This window comes from Phalaenopsis equestris, unplaced genomic scaffold (assembly GCF_001263595.1).
Source record: "Phalaenopsis equestris unplaced genomic scaffold, ASM126359v1 Scaffold000002, whole genome shotgun sequence".
NCBI classification, from domain to species: domain Eukaryota; kingdom Viridiplantae; phylum Streptophyta; class Magnoliopsida; order Asparagales; family Orchidaceae; genus Phalaenopsis; species Phalaenopsis equestris.
Window position 1 is genome coordinate 63161801 of NW_018164444.1, and position 12715 is coordinate 63174515.

At 31.7% G+C, this 12715-nt stretch overlaps 1 protein-coding gene across 1 annotated transcript in view; it reads right to left on the reverse strand.

The window, feature by feature from the left end:
• Positions 1 to 12709, reverse strand: part of LOC110019512 (6,7-dimethyl-8-ribityllumazine synthase, chloroplastic-like) — a 25153-nt gene extending 12444 nt beyond the window's left edge. The window contains exons 1-4 of the mRNA XM_020717195.1: positions 12703 to 12709; positions 12512 to 12627; positions 10892 to 10987; positions 2637 to 2732 (exon numbers count right to left, since the gene is read on the reverse strand). Coding sequence (XP_020572854.1) covers positions 2637 to 2732; positions 10892 to 10987; positions 12512 to 12553 — 234 coding nt within the window. The 5' untranslated portion in view covers positions 12554 to 12627; positions 12703 to 12709. The remainder of the gene's footprint in view (positions 1 to 2636; positions 2733 to 10891; positions 10988 to 12511; positions 12628 to 12702) is intronic.
• Between the last annotated feature and the right edge of the window lie 6 nt (positions 12710 to 12715).

Consider the following 12715-nt stretch of genomic DNA (forward strand, 5'->3'; position numbering starts at 1 on the left):
ACACACACACACATATATATCCATATATATACATAAGAAGACAGACAGTGAGAGAAGCTTCGTAATTCATAGACTCATCAATTTAGTTTCAACGATCTCGCTCGCAAAGCTATAATAAAGTGGGGTAGAGGATGAATTTTTCCTAAAAATATTCATGCGAGGAAGCTCAAGTATCTGTTTTTTGGAATTAAGTACCGTTCGAGAAAATTGTGTGCTCGTTTGGAAAATTTTTATAAAAATTAGAAGACTTAAGTACCTGTACTGAGAAACATGAGTACTTGTCCAAGGAATTAAATACCGTTCAGGGAACAAAGTACTTATTCAGAAAAAATGGTGCTCTTGATTGTCTTTTTTGCAGGTACATTGAAAGCGACATTGATCAGTGCCTCTTTTAAGATAATTGAGAAGACTGTCATTCTCCCCTATGCCCCCTATTAGGGGTAAATGTTGAAGGCTGCCAAATTTTAGAATGACTTGGACTTACATATGACTTAAAATATGGACTACTTGAGCTTATAATGTGATAAATAAAAAAATATGGCCTTGCAATAACATTTTAAATTAATTATTGGGCTTAAAAATTTTAAATGTGTTATAAATGATAACTAGTATAAAAATCTAATAATTCATGAGAAATTAAGATTTTATCACATGAAGGTTAAAAAGACAAATGAATAAGACTCTTTGATTCACTAAATAAGTTTTAAAAAATTGTCTTCACATCACTTAATTTACAATACACCTGCTAGCGTACAGAATGTGGTCCCTCGTAAATCCAAACATTAACTTCGCATGCACTCTAACAAGAAAATATCTAAACAAAGGATTTATAGTTTCAAATGACTTCAAATAATTCAAAGTCAACATAAACTATATGGTTATTTCATAAGTCAAATGAAGTGTCTTGGAATTTTGACAAGTAGTTTTAAGGCTTATTCGAATAATAAGTCGACACTCCTTACTATAAATGCTTCAAAATGTTCATCTAAATGAGAAAATTATGCTTAATTAAAAAATTTTGCATGTGCCTTTTGATGTGAATTTCATATCAAAATAATAGTTTAAAGATTGTGCAAGTTTCTAAAATCTATAAAATTTGTTAACTTATTCAAACATGAAATTTAAAGCCCGCAAGGGTTCTAAATAGAATTCTAAATGTCTTACAGAATAGCTTACGAATGCTACACGGGTTAATGATGAACTTACACTCAAATAGTTCACATTTTGAAAAAAAAATCAATCAACCTACCTTGTCTATAAGGCAATGTCATAAGTCTCACTCAATTAGTCCTATCTTCATCCTATTTAGGACTCAGGTTGACAAGTTAAATAATTTTGAAATAATGTATTGATCATAAACATAAAAATTTACAAATTCAAATTGTATAGTCTAATCTTCTCCCAAATTAGATTTAGAATCGACAGGACTAATATACAAAAAAATATTAAAATTGACAAATTTTAAATGAATCTTAAGCATACATGTTTCAAATATTTAAATCTCTGATGATGGTCATGTTGATCGAAAATCTCAACCGAAGTGGTCACCTTTTTAAAATTAAGATTTTCAAATCAAAATTTCAATGTAAAAAAATTAAACATTCAAGTAAAATTAATCACTTAAAAAACTTAAAATACAAATCGCATCCACCCTCCGCAATTGTTTGTCGAGAGTGATAAACTTTTGATTGATTTCAGCTCATAAAAGAGCTAATATCACATCAAGTGTACTATTATATTCACTCAAAATAATTTCATGCTAGCAAGGACGTGGTACGAGTCTTTTTTCCGCGTGGCTCAAAAGCCCCACAAAATAATAGTTATGACTAGATTGCATTGGTCGAGAGATTGCTGCCAAATGACAAAATTAAATTACGATTACGACGTAGCCCTTAAGTTCTCCAACAATTTTCTGCCCTTTGAATTGTGAAATATAAGTGTAAGTCTGATGGCACAAAGTCTTCTGTTAGTTAAGATGAACTTAAATTTGTCCTCTTGGATAACATAACCCATAATTGCTGACAAAAATCATTCAATCAGACTAGGTCGAATGTCTCCTCTGATAGATCAGAGACTACGACAACCTGGGATGACAAAATCATGGGATCTTCATTGGGTTCGTCATCATTCCCCCCACCATCAACTTTAAACTCCAAGTGATAAATTTTACAACTTAAACTACATGTTTATTACTGCAGCTATATATTAAATATTTAATTCTAAATAACTAGCTTTAATCAAAACTGTTCTCCCGTTATCGGGAGAAGTAATTAACTATAAGGTCTTGCGCCTATGGGAAATCTTGAACCCCATATCAAAAAGTCTTTCGGGAGAAGTAATTAACTATAAGGTCTTGCGCCTATCGGAAAACCCCATATCAAAAAGTCTTCGTAAAATGAAGGTGAAATCTCTAGGTAGTGTATTGTCTATTATTTTATCCGTCTTCTGAAAATTTGACCCTCAAAGCTGTCTCAACAAACAAATGCGGAGTTCGGGGGCACCAAAATTTTCGGAGCCCTCATACATAATTGGAGATTCAATGATCCTTAAATGGGAAGAGAACTAATAATTAAAGCAGCAAACTGATATATGACTACTGTTTGACAGCAAGATATCAGATGGGGGGATAAGTTTACCACAGTTCCTATGCATAAAATTGCATCATAAGCTCCCGATTTTCCAAGTTTTTGTGCAACAACAGGAATCTCAAAACTACCTGGAACTTTGACGACCTACATATTATTAAAGAAAGCATGAGTGAGTAAATGAACGGAAATCCGAAAAAACAATATAAAACTGGGTTAATGTTATATCATTAACAACTAAAATAAAGAAAAATACCCCATATTTGATTGATAAAATGGCAAAAGAAAACAGAAAATTCAACAAATATCAAAACTGTCCTCAATAAATACAATAAACAAAAGGATGGAATACATATAAGTGAGTTAAGATCTTAAGATGAATAATGGACAACAAAAATAAACCTAAACGTGATGTTGATTCACATTGACATCATCAAAACTACATATGTTCTTTTAAAATGCTATTTGTATATAATTAACATACAGTTCATCAATAATACTTTTAAACTCTCTTGCAAGATGCATCATAAACCAAGACTCGCTTAGAATTTGAGAGTGATGAAACATAAGGCCCAAATTACCCCTCTTGGTGAAACGTAACAGGTAGGATCAACCTAAGAGGTCATATGAATGTAAATTGTACGAAGAAAAAACACAAAACCAAAGAACAACAAATTCATGTTGCTCCATATAAAACGAACTAGATCCATAAGGCAATGAGGCATTCAATTAATTACAAATGGATGGAGTACAGATAAGTGGTTTACTCAAACATAATGAAAAACTCTAATAATCAAGAGGGAGAGTAGATCTCACCATATCTTTAGAGCAAACTCTCTATAGAGAAAATTGATGAGAGCAGAGAAATCCCCCTCTCAACATATCTCGAAGAATGAAATAACAATGGATGTTCCTCTTTATCTTTCAATTTCTTTAGAGCAGTCGATCGTTCTTTTCTTCCTTTCTCCAAACAAGACTGCAATCTCTGAATTCTGATCCATAAAATTTATGTTTGGAAGGATAAAAACTGCATCAAAATGGTTTCTAAAAGCTTCAACTATCATTCATTGTAGCAAATATTTGGGTAGAATCTAAAATAGTTCAATCAACAAGACCATTGTTTTCAGCTTAGACTTCAAAATGTCTACACCACCTCTCCATGAAAGAGGATTTATTATGCGAATTTCACACTCTCACAACTCAACTTGAACAAGCCATCCGCAATATAGTTCAGCTTGCCCTATAGCTCTAACTCTCAGGCTCTAACCATAACTTCAAGCATGCCAGTGTTAACTCAACCATCAAAGTTAAACTCAAACATCAAAGTTAAAATTTACTTCAACCTCCTATAATAATAAAAAAAAAAGGATGCTTCCTTTAATGCTTACTCCACGGTATCAACCCTCAGATTGGCCTTTTCTAAGATCTTCCACTAATGAAAAAACTTTCTTAAAGAAAGATCATCCAAAATGTGCAACTGACCCAACATCTCTTCATCACAAAATGAGGGATACGAGGAATTTTCACACTTTGCATCTCCTCCCCTCTCTACTCAAGGAAGAATAGTCTCTTCGATTTCCATCATAAACTGGTGAGAGTTTTACTCAGCGTAGTGTTAGTCTTAGTCCTCTCATCATTCCGCCAAATTATATCATCAATTGAATCAAGATTCCAAGGTGAACGATCAGCTCTCTCACAATCATACGAAGGCTCAATCAAATAGTTTGAATCCACAATTGATCTTGTAGGTGTACATTGCTTCCCAGGGGAGAATAGCCTCAGAGAGCTCGTCGATAAACGGTTATGTCGACCTACCCTTCTCCAGCATAATTCTGGTAAAAGGCTTTGCACCTTTCAAGTCAGCGACAGAAGAGCTTTAAGATGGCCCTAATAAGTACTAAAGTCAACAAGGATAAATACAAATGTTTATGCTTATCAAGTTAAATTTTGAATAGTTTAGGCATCTTGTAGTGAATAATTTGGCTGCTATCAATTGCTTATAAGTCTGAGTATCAAGCTAAGGTGCTTATGGAATCAATTGAGAATTGGATCTTTGAAGTTCAGGTTGGCCAATCCCAAAAGAAGGCAATAAAGATAAATCTTTTATTCCATCCCAGAAACAAGAAGGATGCCAAAAATTCTTAAACAAAGATTGAGAGAAAATGAAGGATATCCTTCTTCCTCACTTTAAAATATCAAAAAAAAAAAAAAAAGTTAAATGACCAAGCTCAAAAACATGAGTAATAAGAACTGGAAAAATTAAATTCAAAGTAATTTGGGTGGAAATTAGTGAAAGGAAATTCAAAATGTCAACAATTGAAGGAGGAAGTTGATCGAATAGCTTTTGATGGTTGCCCAAAAAAAAAGAAAAAAAATAAAATAAAATAAACCTATTTTCAAGGAAAAAAGTTTTGGGCGCTTCTATGAAGATGGAACACTAAAAGCAAATTCATTGAGAACTTTATAAAGTTTACTAAACAAATTAAGATCAATCAAGATGAGAATGTCTGATTTCAATTTAGCATGGCCAAAAAAAAGTAATGAAAACCATAACATTTCCCGTCCACCATCATGCTCGAATTGAAAATCCAAATAGATAAAATCCCAATTCAAAGAGAATAGTTCGGAAATCATTCTCCAATATCTAATTTTTTTAAAAAAAACATTGATTGTAAACAATACGCTTTCCACTATCCCTCAAACATCGTTAACCTACTCAACTCCAATTAAGTGACCCTAAATCTCAAGTAATTTGTTACAATCAAATCAAATTAAGGCATGTGGTTGATTACTAAAACTCGGCTGCATATCAGATTTATCATTCGACTTTGAAAAAATGATCAATAAACTTAGTTCAGTGTTAAAATTAAGTTATATAAGGTGAACAACAATGAACAAATTAAAATACTTAAAAAGATTATCCCATTAAAGATCAAATATACATATAAAAATTAAAAGGTGAAAATACGTCGTGTTTTATCAAAATCCTAGAATTATAATTTCTATCAGCCAAACTAGAACCATAAGCTTTATGAGCTCAAAGAGTGCAATATTCATGAACCCTTGATTCTCTAAAATGTGATGGCTCAGAATGTTGAGAAATTTGACCAAGTTTTAGTTTCATTGCTAAAACTCATAGCATGTCTATCTGAGCAGATTAGATATCATGACCCAAACTAATAACTTAGAATTAACTAAGTCAGGAACTGCGGTCAAACATTATTAGCCTTTATTATAAATTATATAAAAATCATCATTAGCTCCAATAATAAGGAGTCAATAAAAATCACAAAGTACACTAAAAAGATATCAATCAAACATTGATTGTAAACAATACGCTTTCCACTATCCCTCAAACATCGTTAACCTACTCAACTCCAATTAAGTGACCCTAAATCTCAAGTAATTTGTTACAATCAAATCAAATTAAGGCATGTGGTTGATTACTAAAACTCGGCTGCATATCAGATTTATCATTCGACTTTGAAAAAATGATCAATAAACTTAGTTCAGTGTTAAAATTAAGTTATATAAGGTGAACAACAATGAACAAATTAAAATACTTAAAAAGATTATCCCATTAAAGATCAAATATACATAATAAAAATTAAAAGGTGAAAATACGTCGTGTTTTATCAAAATCCTAGAATTATAATTTCTATCAGCCAAACTAGAACCATAAGCTTTATGAGCTCAAAGAGTGCAATATTCATGAACCCTTGATTCTCTAAAATGTGATGGCTCAGAATGTTGAGAAATTTGACCAAGTTTTAGTTTCATTGCTAAAACTCATAGCATGTCTATCTGAGCAGATTAGATATCATGACCCAAACTAATAACTTAGAATTAACTAAGTCAGGAACTGCGGTCAAACATTATTAGCCTTTATTATAAATTATATAAAAATCATCATTAACTCCAATAATAAGGAGTCAATAAAAATCACAAAGTACACTAAAAAGATATCAATCCAACAAAGTAACAATATCGTTTGAAAGTAAAACATTACCGCAATCCAACCAATAACAGTACAACATTAATCTAAAATAAACGGTATAAAAAACTAGCCTATATCAAACCACCTACTGCCAAGTATCAATAGTCTTTCTCCAGTAAACCAACTCTCTCATATCAGTCATATCCATCTACAGTTTTACCTAAAAAAAAATTTAAATAGCAAATTTACCACAACTTAGTGAGTAATTATAATTTTATTATGCATTAAATTAATATGCAAATGTTATACCAAAATATCCAAAAGAAATGTGATTCATTAATTAATCAAATTGTAAAATTTTAATTTAAATTAATCATTTTTGTTCGACTTAAGTCATTTATCTTTTTAACATGTCTTTCTTTTAAAAAGTCATATCAGGATCACTGTCATATCTGAATGTATCCTAAAAAATTTGTACCCATAGATACCCTTAAAAGTTTGTACATGTAGGCACTCTAAAAATTTTGCACCCACAGATATGCATTTATCATTTCCGTTTCTTTTTCTCGTGTAAAGGTGATTGAATCTATTACTCATCATTTTATATCAACTTAAAATAATTTAAATGTATTTTCATATTTCAATTATTTTCCTCCAATTTGTGACATCTTTCAAACATTCAAAATTGCAAATCATAAATGAAATATTTGCTTTTATAACAATATTGCAAGTTCATGTTTACCAATATTATTATAATATTTTATCTTTTAAATGCAACTTTTAAATAAATCATTAATTTAATATCAATAAGAAAGCAATCACTCACCTAAAAACTGAATGTCTTTCCCTTTCCCTTGAATTCTCCTTTACAATTTGGCTTGATTTAGTCTATATCCTTCTTCTTATAAATTATGATTAACATTTTAATAAAAATTTTGATGTTAAAATTGAAGCATTTCCTTAATAAGTACTTAAATTAAACGTTAACCCAATTTATCTTAATTTATATACTAGGGCTAAAAATGAACCTGCCTCCCTTTTTCCGTTAATTTGATTGCTTACCCAGATTTGATCACTGAAATTCCTTAATAATGTTTAAAAATTAATCTTAATAACGTCTAAATAAATAAAATTTCTTATATAAATAAAACATTAATTAATGTTAATCCATGGCTCAGCTCTACCTTGAATCGCACTCGCCCCCTCTTCACGTGAGGCTTGACTTCTTCTCCCGCAAGGACCTGCAAGTTCTCTCCTTCCTTCTTCCTTTGAGCTCGGCTCGATTGTGTCGTCGCAAGCAAAGAACCGATGCTTCGACTCTTCTCTTGCTTCGATGAAGAGTGATGTAGCATCACCTAAACCCGTGCCTCTCCTTTCTCCTTCATGAGCGGCTCGATCTGACCTTCCGAAAGCACACCCGAACAGATTGTGCACCACTCTGCTTCCTTCATGCAAGATGGTAGCACTAGTGCACGACACAAGACTCAAATCTCCTCATTTCTCCTCCTTTCCTCTTCTTCTATTAAGGCACCAATTTTTCATCCTTTCCCCTACTCGCTCTTGCTTCCTCTCGTTGGTTCAAAAGAGAATATATGGCTCTTAAGTCTAAACTGAAGAGATGCTTATCTTTGTTGTCCATTCAATTATTACAATTATAATAGTAATTATTATTATTATTACAGTAGAAATCTATGATTCATCAATCATTAAAAGGCCAATATCAAGATACCAATATCAAAGTAGCCACTATAACTGGTTAGATAAATTCTCTCTTCCACTCCACAAATAAAAGAGTTTGCATTCCAAACTTCAATTGGAAGGCTCACCTTAAGCTGAATTGTTATGGTTGGTTCAATCCTATACTGTTCAGAGATATTTGGCTCGGGCTCTGCTAGTCTTTGGGTAGCATTAAAGCCCTCCATCTTCTCAAATTGTTCTCTCAACGTCTCAAAACAATTAAAAGAGGCTTTGTAGTTATTCTAATTGTTTATCTCATAATCAAGTTAGGCACAAAGCTTTGCGACTTGAGTTTCAAATCTGACTACTCTACCAAAATAGATATATCTCCTCCTCTTGTCTCGCAAGAGGCTATTTTTCCTCTTCATTAACCTTTTCGTCAAAGTTTTGCATGCCCTCGTCAACAAAGTAATAAACTCTAAACCTCATGTGCTCTCCTGAGACATCATATTCTAACTATTCATATATTCCCAACTGAGACATAGCCAATGTCATCCGTACAGAAACCTAGAAAAATAGTGTTACAAGAATGATATGAGTTTGGTCCCCCTTGGTTTTCTCAATCGACATTGAAAACTCTCTTACATGAAGTAGGGGGAGAAAGTGGGATCATGATCAAACCTTTCACCTCCAAGGGTATCAACTGGAAGAGAAAATTTGTTGCAGCAATCACTGTTATTAAGGCACATCAACAAAAGTAATAACTTCAAATTTATCAAGAGCAATCTCCATCCTCAGTGCATGAACTACAAAGAAGAGAGGATTATTGTGTAATAAAATGAACAAAAGAACCTATAAACATAATCGATTTAAGATGCTTTATGGCCAATCACACCATGAACTCAACCTCAAGCCCTACACACGAATTCATCAAGACTCAATCACACATCACCCTATCGCTGGTCTGATGCCATTTACTTTGATGAAGCCGCGCATCACACTTCTATCTCATTTTCTTCCCTCGAAGCCTCCAAAACCTCCCCTTGATTCAATTCTCCCTTCCATAAGCCAGTAACAAAGAACCTCCTCCTAAAAACTTCCTTCTTTAATTGAGTTTGCAAGATGCGACCATAAGTCCTTAACAAAAAGATCTTGAATCCTTCCTTTCTCCATAAACAAGGAATTGCATATCATAAGACCTTCGCTTCTAAATTTTATCTTCCATCTATAACCAATGCAAGGCAGAGTCACCTTTCTCTCCCCATGTACCTGTCAAATTCATCATCCTTACTTGTCGAAGAACTTTTGGGTAATCTCACCTTCCACTCTCCTTTTTTTTTCTTTAATTCAGAAAACAAAAAATCAATCTAAATTTTTAGTGATAGTCAATATTAGATTTATACTTTATTTTTTATGAAAATTAGGAAGATTAAGCATTTAGGCTTAATATTATTGGTTTATCCCAAAATAATGACCGTAATTAATTTGAATAAGTTTAGATAAATTATGTGGACTAAGTCATGTTTAGCTATTGATTTTTAATAGTGGTAATTTCCCATAAGGTTTATCAAGTGAAAAAGTAGAAAATCAACACTAAGAATTTTATGCAATCCAGACAAAGTGAAATGAAATAAAAATGGAGTTGAAAATCACAAATCAATGGCTTTTAATTCGTTTTTAACTCATAATATGGTTGATCATCATTTAACATCCTTCGCTTTCTTCAATCTAAACAGAGCCTGAATGGAAGGCTTAATAAAAGGAAAAAGTTAGAGAACATAAAAATACAGCCAGACGCTTAATCACAGTGGTTAAAGTAACACAAGGCGTACAAGCTTGGAAACAATTAATTAACATCAACTGAGAGCCAAGTAATGAAAAATTTTAAGAGCTTGCACAATGGTCTGATGCAGGTCACTTACATGAAGATTAAGTAGACATGACTTTGAAATAAATTGTCTTGAATTTCTCATATAGAACTTACTGTATAGATGATATTAAGCTCAGTTACGGACATGATTCTGAAGAACACATGAACGTACATGTACATGCAATCACAGTTCTAAGCAAGCACTTATTACAAAGACTTAATAATCATTCACACACAGAGATACACAATTAGACAGTGATGACAGAAACATAAAAGAAAAGGTTAACTGCATAATTGACATTTAGGTTTTGTTTTGCATAGCACAATGTTGAGCGATTTTACTTTCTTAAATAGCATAAACAATTTTTGGATCTCTTAAACCAAATGTGTGAAAAGGTCCAGTCATAATTTTGTTAGAATGACAGCTTAGCTGGCTTCCTAGAAAACATTTTAATAAACTTTATATTTCTTATCCAATTAATTGATAAACAATTGTAATTACCGATATTATAATAACCATTTTTGGCATTCAATTCACTCATATATGTGATACAAGTTTTAACCTAACAGACAAAACTCTTATAATAACTTTAGATAGCAATCTTAACATAAGTTTAGCAAACTATCATACACTTTACCCAATAGAACAACATAAAACATCATTATATAGCATAGCACAAAACAACACAAGATAGTCACGCCAAATAGAACCTTACACAAATTTGCAATTTTTTCGTTTTAATCTTAAAATTGTGATAATAAACATACAAAATGGTCCACCAGTTAAAAAAAAAACTTAAAAGATGGGAAGGGAAAAGTTACTGTAATGTCTTCTTCTTTGACTGAATATTGTTTAAAAGTCTGTAGAGCTCCTTCCAATAATGGATTTGTGATGATCTCATTAAACCGTGCTACAACCTTCAAGGAAAACAAAATAGAGAAAAACAATCAAGAATAGAAATCATACTGAAGCAATAGTTTCAACATTCTCCTAAAGGGTTGTTTGGAACCACTCTTATTTTTTGTTTTCTGTTTTGTTTTCATTTTATTTAGTTTGTGTTTTATTTTAAAATAAAAAATGTTTGTCATGTTTAATAAGGATATGATTGTTTTTAAAAACATTCAAAACTAGGGGCCGTTTGGGATCACTTCTATTTTTTATTTCCTATTTTTATTGTTTTGTTTATGTTTTGATTTAAAGCAAAACATGTTTGAGGTGTTCGATTAAGATATAATTATTTTTTAAAGCACTCAAAATAACAATGATTGTGTATTTTCAAAAACATGTTTATTTATTTTTAGAAATAAAAAATAAAAACATAAAAAACAAACTAAACAAATATGTTTTTAAAAACAAAAGAAAAAAACAAAACAAAATATAATATTGATCTCAAACAAGCCCTTATATATGTTTTGAATGTTTTTAAAAACAAGTTGGTTTATTGTTTAAGAAAAATTGAACTTAAGTAAAAAAAAAATGTATTAAATAAGAACACTTTAGAAAAATATACCAATAAAAAACACAATATCTAAAGATAAAATAGTCTCAAATGAACCCTAAGGAGCCATTTGGGATCGCTTGTTTTTTCTTAATTTGAAACAAAACATATTTGGCATAAATGATTAAAATATAATTGTTTTAACGACACTCAAAACACCTGAAAGTTGTATTGTTTCAAAAACATGTAAATTTATTGTTGGAAAAAAATAAATATATGTAAAAAACAAAATGAAAAAAGATATTCTTAAAAAAAAAAGAAAAGACAAAAACAAAAATAAAATATAAAATTGATCCCAAACAAGCCCTAAATGTTTAATTATTTCAATTTTGTAAGTATAAAAAGCAACATAAATCTTACAACAATTTATTCATATAGAGTGTCAAAGTTAGGCTCGAAGGACGTAAGTGGGGGAGAGATTAAGTAACAAAAATGCAAAGTAAAAAAAGAGTAAAAAGGGGGACAAAGAAGGTCACAAATCCAAATTCTCAATCCCTGAAACTATCACTTCAAAAGAATCTTTCAAACTACAAGAATAAGTGGTTGTCAAGGCGTTGGTTGAGCTTAAGCAATAAATTTGATGGATTACATTAACGGACAGTTGGTGTTTGTTATTTAAATATCTCACATAATACATTTGAAAGCATTTGGCTGTCACCCCTCTGCCTCTCTCACCTTTTAACATGTTAAAGCAAAATCTTGAACAACAAAATGTTAAGACCCTCCAAAATACTAAAAAAAAACAAATTCATATCTAAATCCATAGAGCATACAACAAACATGCTATCTAATTAAGGCAGTAAAACAGAAGAAGACGCCATTTTGCTGAGCTAAACAAAACATAAAAGTCTCTACGGATCTACGAACTGCACAAAACCTCGAATCAATAATGTTCGCAGTATCCAAATTTTTTATTCAAATGAAATAGAACAAGACATTTTACCACAGCAAAGCGGAGTCCTTTAGCGTTCGTCACTGATCCCATAAGGTGCCGATTGGCGGCGGCGACCACATTCGTAGACCGAAGATTTCTCCTCCGGACAAAGTCAGCAGGAGGAGCTGGTGCAGTAAAATCGAATAATCAATGGACCCTTGTGAAAAGAAAAAATGGGAGAAGAGAAGCCCGTTACTCACCGTGAAGGGAAAG